Source organism: Gekko japonicus, unplaced genomic scaffold, assembly GCF_001447785.1.
Source record: "Gekko japonicus isolate JY-2015 unplaced genomic scaffold, Gekko_japonicus_V1.1 scaffold1053, whole genome shotgun sequence".
Lineage (NCBI taxonomy): Eukaryota > Metazoa > Chordata > Lepidosauria > Squamata > Gekkonidae > Gekko > Gekko japonicus.
This window is the reverse complement of record NW_015177042.1, coordinates 107,844-117,607: the sequence shown is the minus strand read 5'-3', so window position 1 is coordinate 117,607 and position 9,764 is coordinate 107,844. Positions and strand designations below refer to the sequence as shown.

The 9,764-nt window shown below is 45.1% G+C and overlaps 1 protein-coding gene across 1 annotated transcript; it reads left to right on the top strand.

Annotated features, from left to right (window-relative positions):
- Nucleotides 1–6,288: 6,288 nt before the first annotated feature.
- Nucleotides 6,289–8,412, top strand: LOC107124577 (gastrula zinc finger protein XlCGF57.1-like; the record flags this gene model as incomplete). Its single annotated transcript, XM_015428064.1, has 2 exons — nt 6,289–7,496; nt 8,001–8,412. Coding segments are annotated over exons 1-2 (1,620 nt in total), but the record flags the coding sequence as incomplete, so codon positions are not given.
- Between the last annotated feature and the right edge of the window lie 1,352 nt (nt 8,413–9,764).

Here is a 9,764-nt window from a genome sequence, read left to right as displayed (position 1 = left end):
AGCCAAAACTGCTGGGGTGGTATCCAGCCAGCCGCCCACCAACAGATATAGCTAGGTGTCATCAACATACTGATGACACCCCAGCCCGAAACTCTGCACTAGCTGGGCAAGGGGGCACATGTAGATGTTAAACAGTAATAGGGAGCGGATTGCTCCCTGAGAGACCCCCCCACACTAAGGGGTGCCTAGGAGACACCCTCTCCCCTAACGCCACCCTCTGTCCCCGACCTTGGAGAAACGAGGTAAGCCGCTTCAAGACTACCCCGCAAACTCCTGCATCAGCTAGGCAGTGGGTCAAAAGATCACGATCGACCGTGTCAGACGCTGCTGTGAGATCAGGCAGTAACAGCAGTGCTGACCCGCCTCGATCCAACTGTATTTATTTATTTTTGGATTTATATCCCACCCTCCCCAAAGGCTCCACAACTGTCTGTGGAGATGGTCTGTGAGGATGACCAGCGCCATCTCTGTCCCATGGCTGGGGCGGAAGCCGGACTGGAATAGATCCAGTGCTGATGTGTCATCCAGGAAATTCTGGAGCTGCTCTGCCACTGCTCTCAAATGACCTTTCCCAGAAACGAAAGATTCGAAACTGGGCAGTGTTCAGGGGTCATTTCCTGCAGGAGCGCACAGGAGCGGAGCTCCGGCAGTAAAGAGCCCAGGGGGCGGGCACATGCAACAAGCCCTGCCCCCTGCTCCCAGCAGCCCTCAGTCAGAGCAACAAGCAGCCAGGTAAGCTGCAGAGGCCGCCCCCCGGTCCAAAACAGTCCAGTGGCACCTTTAAGACCAAGGTATATCCAGGTACAAGCTCTCTCTCTGCGAGGACAAATTTGCATGCCCCCCCCCCCAATAGCTAGCAATCCAAAACAGTCCAGTGGAGCCTGAGCGGTGGGTGTTGCCTTCTGACACACTTCCGGTGATGTCAGGGTGTGTGGCATATGCAAATGAGTTATGCTAATGAGTTATGCTAATGAGCTCCTGCACCTCTTTTTCTACGAAATGGCCCCTGGCAGTGTTACCACAGCCTCTTCTAATCCCTCCAGATAGACCCCCGAATCCAGGGACAGATTGATAATGTCTACCAGAGGGCCCCATATTCCCTCACCGCTGGCCTTCACCAGCCTTAAGGGGCACGGGTCTAAGAGGCATGTGGTTTGCCTAACAGCACCCGGAATCCTGTCAACATCGTCCTGTTAGAGTCAGCTGAAGCTGTCAGTTTCTTCAGGAACTCTCAGACGCAATAATTCCTTTAACAGGCTTTATTGAGAAATCAGGAAAGTTGCTGTAAAGTCAAACTCTTTGGCAGAACTGATTAATATTACAAAGTTGGGAATTACAAGTCCTTCGGTCCAACCTTCATTCATACGTCAGGATTACATACTGCATAGACAGGTTAATACAGTACAAACAGGATGGTGTGCATGTTATCATTTTATGTCTTCCTCCCAAGGCCATGAGAATTAGAAATGGCGAAGTTCCCTCTGGCCTCTGTGGAGGAGGCTTCCTTTCACAGTGGTGCTAGCGCAGCTAATCTACAGTTCACACATACATGTCTTAATCCCGCCCCTTCAGGAATGTCAGGGGAGGACCGCATAGACCGCACCTGCAAGTGCGGAGATGAGAAGCTTGGGAATCAGAAGCAAAACCCGAAAGAGCTCAAGCGGGGTAAACAATAACAGTGCAAAGCTATGTACATCAGAGAACCACAGTTGCAAATACATGATCAGTAGTCAGGCTAAGGTCCAATCCTGACAGAAGCTCTCAAACACAGAATCCAAAGACGGCCAAGGGGCCTCCTGTTCACGTACTGTGTCAATATTGGCCTGGAGGATGTGGCAGAGCGACAAAAGTTTTATCTGCAAAAATGCTTGCAAAAGCTTCACAGCTAATGATTGAATCCCTAACATTTTGGTTTCTCTCAGTAAGAGAAGTTAGAGATCCAATTATCGTAAACAGTTGTGCTGGGCAGATGCAAATGCAGTGGAGGCTGTATAAAATTCCTTTTTAACAGCCTTCACCGCCACCTCATAGGATTTCGGAAACGTCCTATAAGATGTTCTTGCAGCTTTGTCATGAGTAGGCCGCCAAACTTGGTCCAGTTGTCTAAGTTCCTGTTTCATCTCCCTGAGTTCCATAGTATACCAGGGGGATAATTTAGATTGGGAATTTAAAGGATGTTGGGGAGCGATTTCATTGATGACTTCAGAGAAATGAGAGTTCCAGTCCTCTATTAGTGCATCTAATGAATCGCTGGAGGGCATCGGATCCTACAGAGTGTTCTGGAATTCAGTTGGGCTTATTAGTCTTTGTGGGCAAGCATAAATCCGCTCACCACCTAGACAGAGATGCTTCTCTGGCTAGTTCCCTGCTCCAGGTGTATTAGAAGACATGTTTATTGTTTGTCTTGATGCTTTTAGCAACCTGCTCCTCGAATCTCTTTTTGCACGTCTGATTATAGACTTTCATTTCTTTCGCCAGAGCCTGTGGTCCCTTCTGTTCAGTTCATTCAAGCATACCTTCTACTTTTTAAAAGAAACTCCTTTACATTTTATAGCTTCTTTGACTTACATTGTTAACCATGCAGGCATTCTTTTAGACCTGGCAGTGCCTTTTCTAAACTATGGAGTGCATTCTATCTGGGTAATTTTAAATAGCTTCCAAGCATCCTCTATGGAATCTGACCCTCTTGTGTTTTCCTTTCAGCTTCCTTTTAATCATTCCCCTCATTTTTTATAAAGTTCTGTTGGAATATTTGCAAGTTGTCAGCACTTTCAGTCATGTCAACACTTTCAGTCATGATAGAGTTAAACTGATGTTGTGTGTAAACAGAATGTTACCTAGCTAAGCTGTAACCAATTAGAAGTAGAGAAAGTTTCCCCAGGCTAGAGTGGGTGGTATTTAGTATAATTGAGGTGCTCGTTAGTCTTGTCATTGGCTAATCAATATATTGGTTTGAAGATGTGCCTTTAATCATGTACTCATTTGTTTGATGTTTTATGACAGAATTTCCTGTCTTTGTTCTGAGAGTTGTGAGCAAAGTCTGAGTTTCAATTCTTCTTCTCTTTAGCTTTTAACCATGTAACAGTTCAGATGTAGCTATAGAATTAGACTGTGTTTTCTTGTTTTCTCCAAATGTGTACCCTTCCCATTTTCTAGATAAAGACTGCTTTTACTCTAAGCTCTAACACACACAGTGTGGCTCTTGTCATTTCTTTGCTCTGCTAAATTAACACAAGTTCCCTCTTTTGAAATAAAATCTTACAGTTTTGTACTTTGGAGGGTAACTTTCCATTGAGTTGAATGTTGAACTTAGTAGCAGTGTAGTCACTGTCCCCAATCGCTGCAAAAACCTCTACATCTCTCAGAACCAAGTCCAAGATCATTACCCCTCTGGTTAGCTCTGTGACCATCTGTTCTCAGTACACAGTCGTTTATGATGACTAGGAATCTCATTTCTACAGCATGACTCAAGCACATGTTTACCCCAGTCAATGTGAGGGTGGTTGAGGTCTCCCAGTATAATATCATTATCTGTTTTAGTCACCTCCCTTATTTCCTTCTCCATCTCAAGATCAGCCTCAAGGGTTTGATCAGGTGGGCGACAGTACACCCCCACTTTTAAGTAACCCTTGGGACTCAATATTTCCACCCATATTGCTTCTGTTGGGAAGTTAATCCCCCTGATGTTTTCTAACTTGTTTGGTTCTATGCCCTCTTTGATGTACAATGCAGCATCTCCATCAGCCTGTTCCTCTGTAGCCCCTAGCTTTTCTCCATTCCACCATGTTTTCTGAGATACCACCTCCATCTAAACCCCAGCTCCCCTCCCCCATCTTGGCTCGGAGGCTTCTAGCACTGGCCTGCAGGCACCTATAATGTGTTTCTCTCTCCAGCAACCCTCACCTCCCTCAGCCCCTTAGTCACCACACATGGCCCTCAGTTGCCATCCTGCCCACACTCCCAATGGTCCCTCTAAGCTGTGGAGTCCTGTGAACAAAAATTCTACGTTGTGAGCTACTGGCATTAAAGTTGTGAACGAGTGATTTGGCTCAAGCATAAATCAGTTTGCTCTGGAGCCATCCTTCCTGAGCCAAGACAAAAATGTGTGAGCCGGAGGCTAAAAAACTGTGAGCTAGCTCACACTAACTCAGCTTAGAGGGAACACTGCAGTCCCAAGTTCTACTATGCTCCTATCAGTTTTACCCTGAGCGTTTATGCAGTCATGCATTTGGACTGACTTGCCTGTACTGGAGGCTTCCCATCTCCTATGGCAGTGATGGCGAACCTTTTAGAGACTGAGTGCCCAATCTGCGACCCAAAACCCACTTATTTATCCCAAAGTGCCAACACGGCAATTTAATCTGAATACTGAGGTTTTACTTTAGAAAAAACAACTCATACATTAACTTAAGAGGATCCAAACAAAGTAAGGAAAGCAATCCCAAATGCTTTCATTTACTTAAAATTATTTGGCAGAGAATTCGACACTTTAATGATGGTCTGGGCCTGGCTGGGGCGATGGCACGCGTGCCCACAGAGAGGGCACTGAGTGCCACCTCTGGCACCTGTGCCATAGGTTCGCCACCACTGTCCTATGGGCTCCCCCCCCCCCGGGATTAGTTTTAAAGATGCTCTGCCACCTTTTTTATATTAGTTGCCGGCAGCCTGCTTCTCTTTTGGTTCAAGTGAAGCCCATTTCTTTTGAATAGGTTTGGCTTCTCCCAGAAAGTTCCCCAGTGCCTAGCAAATCTAAACCCTCCTCCCAGCAACACTTCCCACAGGGAGGGTGAGGATGGGATGCACAGGCAGAATATAAAAACAGATCTGCAGGTGGGCCTGGATTGGGCAAGGTGTGACCAGCAACTCAGTTTGGTAGGAAGGAAGTTCTGATAAGGGAATTGCACACCCACCCATTAATGACCAGTGCCTGGCTGGTGGCTTGGCTTCTTGCATGGCTCCTGATTCGACCTCTTTCTTTATTCCAGGAGGAAGAAGCTGCTGAAGTATTTAGACTGTACATGTAAATGCGATGACAAATCAGACCTCCTTGTGTGGGTGTTGGGGGCTTTCAAGGTCTAGGAAATTGCCTGGGTCCCCCACTAACATTCAGTGGGCTGGACTGAGACTGGCAGGAGAGATTTCACAGAGAGAGACAACCAAGACAGTGGCTTTACCTTAGAAACTATTTACTGAGCCTTGAAAACCATAGTGCGGAAGCTCTCAAAGATATAACATTCTAGTATGCAGCATACCAAATTAATCAAATTAATCAAATACCTAAGTAGAGTGCACTGTAGTTCTATGGAGGATATATCCTGGTTGTTCTGTCAAGACCCCTATAGAGGGTGGTTGGCCCAGAACAACACTGACCAGAAGAAAATCCAAATGTTAAATACCGTTTGCCATCTATACAAGCCAATGTAACTGTCAATTAGACCTGTGACAAACATCTGACGCATGTGACAAATCCCAACCCCTCATACACAGCTGGCATGAAGTTTGCCTTTTGTTAATGTAATATTTTATGAGGGTATGAAGCCCCAGACTATTCTGGCACCTCTTCAAGTGCTAATCTGTATATTGTCAATGAGGCTCTAGACATGTACTACGTCAAGGATACCTCAGGAGCCGGGAAATCTATGTTTAGACTTAGAGGCTAGGACCATAGGCGTAATCTTCGTGGGGGCGGCGGGGCGTCAGCCCCCGCCGAAATTTTCAGGAAGGTGTTCAGCCTCCCCCGGGAGCCACCCTTGCTCCTAGCAAAGCAATGCCTCTGGCCCAGCCCCAGCCCCCCCCGGGAAATTGGAAAGTCTACACCGTTGGCTAGGACAACTGTCTCTTGGTAGGTAAACTATTCACTGACCCAAATAGCAATGTCAAGGCATTAGGTTTGCAAAGTCTGGTGGGATACTGAACCCCAGAGTAGCTATTAGAATCCAATACGTGTTAAAGCCAGAAAGACCAAGTCTCAATTATTGATCGGTTCTCCCAACAGTGGGTTCTAATAGCATCTCTGTCTTTATTCTGGCAGGGAATGATCAGAGGAATGAAGAAGAAAAGAAACTGCATCATCTATTGCCAGGTGTAGTGAAGAATGCAGACTTGAGAGAAAAAATCAGGAATCAAGGCAAACATAAGAGGCACATGATCGAGAAGAGTGATAAAAACATTCCTTGCCAAGGTGGGGAGGATTTCCGTGAAGTAATTCACATGGTGGAGGAAACATACAAGTGCTTGGAGTGCTGAATGAACTTCTCAGATCAAACCCAATGTAATACCCATTTACGAATGCACGGTGGAAAAAAGACCCATCAATGCCCAGAGTGTAGAAAGAGCTTCCTTGGTATAGCAGAACTAATTAGACATCTAAGAACACATACAAGAGAGAAACCTTATGGCAGTTCACACTGTCGCAAGAACTTTGCAGAGAAATCAGACTTTGATCATTCAGGAGAGAAACCATTTATCTCCTCAGAAAGTGGAATTACATTCTCTGATGGAAGTAAGGGTAATATACTTTTTCCAAAGCACAGCATAATGAAGGCACATAAATGCTTCCGGTGTGGAAAGTACTTCAAATACAGATCACATCTCCTTGTGCACCAAAGAACCCACGGACAGGAGAAATCTTTGGAATACTCAGAGAGTGGAAAGAGGCTGAGCCAGAGCGGTACTATTCAGAGGCACCAAAAAATCCACGAAGAAGAAAAACCTTTTGAATGCTCAGAGTGTGGAAAGAAATACAGTAGAATTGGCCAACTTCAACGACACCAAAGAATCCACACAGGAGAAAAACCTTTTGAATGCTCAGAGTGTGGAAAGAAATACAGTAGAATTGGCCAACTTCAACGACACCAAAGAATCCACACAGGAGAAAAACCTTTTGAATGCTCAGAGTGTGGAAAGAAATTCATTCAGAGTGGCCAGCTTCAACGACATCAAAGAGCCCACACAGGTGAGAAACCTTTTGCATGCTCAGAGTGTAGAAAGAGGTTCAGTCAGAGTGGCCATCTTCAACAGCATCTACGAACCCACACAGGGGAGAAACCTTTTAATTGTTCACAGTGTGGAAAGAGCTTCACCTGGAAAGAACAACTTCAACAGCATCAGACAATCCACACAGGAGAGAAACCTTTTGAATGTCCAATGTGTGGAAAGAAATTCAGTCAGAGTTGTCAGCTTCAGCATCATCTAAGAACCCACACAGGGGAGAAACCTTTTGAATGCACAAAGTGTGGGAAGAAATTCAGTCGGAGTGACAGTCTTCAGCAGCATCTAAGCAATCACACAGGAGAGAAACCTTTTGAATGCACAAAGTGTGGGAAGAAATTCGCTCGGAGTGGCAATCTTCACCAGCATCTAAGAACCCACACAGGGGAGAAACCTTTTGAATGCTCAGAATGTGGGAAGAGATTCAGTCAGAGTGGCCATCTTCAACAGCATCAAAGAGCCCACACAGGTGAGAAACCATTTGAATGTTCAGAGTGTGGAAAGAGGTTTAGTCAGAGTAGCTATCTTCAGAAGCATTTAAGAACCCACACAGGGGAGAAACCTTTTGAATGCTCACAGTGTGGAAAGACCTTCACCTGGAGAGAACAATTTCAACATCATCAGACAATCCACACAGGGGAGAAACCTTTTGAATGCACAGTGTGTGGAAAGAGATTCAATCAGAGTGGCTATCTTCAGCAGCATCTAAGAACCCACACAGGGGAGAAACCTTTTGAATGCTCACAGTGTGGAAAGAAATTCAATCGGAGGGACAGTCTTCAGCAGCATCTAAGAACCCACACAGGGGAGAAACCTTTCAAATGCTCACAGTGTGGAAAGAGCTTCACCTGGAGAGAACAACTTCAACATCATCAGACAACCCACACAGGAGAGAAACCTTTTGAATGCACAAAGTGTGGAAAGAGATTCACTCGGAGTGGCAATCTTCACCAGCACCTAAGAACCCACACAGAGGAAAAACCTTTTGAATGCTTAGAGTGTGGGAAAAGATTCAGTCAGAGTGACGGTCTTCAGAAGCATCTCCGAATTCACACAGGGGAGAAACCTTTTCAGTGTTCACAGTGTGGAAAGAGCTTCACCTGGAGAGAACAACTTCAACATCATCAGATAGCCCACACAGGAGAGAAACCTTTTGAATGCATAAAGTGTGGAAAGAAATTCAGTCTGAGTGGCAATCTTAAACAGCATCAGACAACCCACACAGCAGAGAAACCTTTTGAATGCACAATGTGTGGGAAGAAATTCAGTCGGAGTGACAGTCTTCAGCAGCATCTAAGCAACCACACAGGAGAGAAACCTTTTGAATGCACAGTGTGTGGAAAGAAATTCAGTCGGAGTAGCAATCTTTACCAGCATCTAAGAACCCACACAGGGGAGAAACCTTTTGAATGCTCAGAGTGTGGAAAGAGATTCGGTCAGAGTGGCCATCTTCACCAGCATCTAAGAACTCACACAAGGAGAAACCATGTAACTTTTTAGCCTGTGAAAAGGGTTTTTCTCCTGTTTCACACCTAAAAGACAACCACAGACTATACAAAGCATTGAAACGATGTAAAGTGTTGTAAACACAGAAACCTTACCCTAACCGGGAAGATATAATATAAATGCTCAGAGTATGGAAAGACCTTTAGCCGTTTTTGAAATCTCAAATAGATCCCACAGGGAAGAAAGCAAGGATGGGAATCAGCTCTGTGGGTTGAAGGATTGGCTGATATCTTCTTAGCATTGATGAGTCCACCCAGGGAAGGAACCTCATCAATGCTCAGTGTGTCGCAAGAGCCTGAGGCACAGATCTGACATTCATGTTCCTCAGAAAATCCATACAAGGGTGAAACTTTCCTATAGCTGCTTCTGATGAATGTCTTTTTCAAATGTTCAGATGTTCAAGGCTCAGAAAGGCTCAGAAAGTAGTTACTCAAAGAAGAGCCTTTTTAGTGATTGCCCTTCTGTGAAACTCGCTACTTCAGATTATCTGCCAAGCTAACTCTTTCTAACATCTGCAATTTAAAGTATTGGCTATTGCGTACAAAGATCTTCATGGCCTTGGACCTTCACATTTGTGAGAACGCCACTATGCACCGTCACAACAGCTTCACTCATTCTGGGAGCGAATATAAAAGCGAAAATGAAATTATACCATTCTCGAAAATGGGGACCTCCGGGGCATGAAAGGAAGAGGATTTATAGTACATGAACTGAGCGTATTAACAAAAACCCGAAGGAGGATCTAACAAGCCGGAAGGAGAAGACAACAGAGACAACAAAGGAAGCTCCTCCACGTCAGCGACAGTAAAAGTACCCAGCACGCAAAGAAGCGGTTCTGGATGTGCACAGAAGAGACCCTTTTTATTAACAGAATCTCAAAGGAACATTACTAATTTACTAACAGAGAATACATGTAACAGGACTAAGAAAAGAAGTTTGGCAACACACAGAAGAAGCCCAAGAAGATTAATTGGATATTACTAACAGTTTAATTTACCAGTTTATATATCACTCAGCTTTCTCTTCCTCCCACTGTCTACCCCTCCCTTTTTTTCTTTTAAGCGAAATACCTCCCCTTTTTAGGGGAGCCAATAAAACCTTTATTAAAAAAACAACAACAGCTTCACTCATCTGCGCGAAGTCTTCTGCATGAACCAACCTGCAAATGGGCAAGATCAACAGCTGCCCATACACATGCCTTCTCTGTTGTGGCCCCAACCTTATGGAATGGCCTGCCTGGGGATGTCATGGAGGTTCTCGCTCTCCTG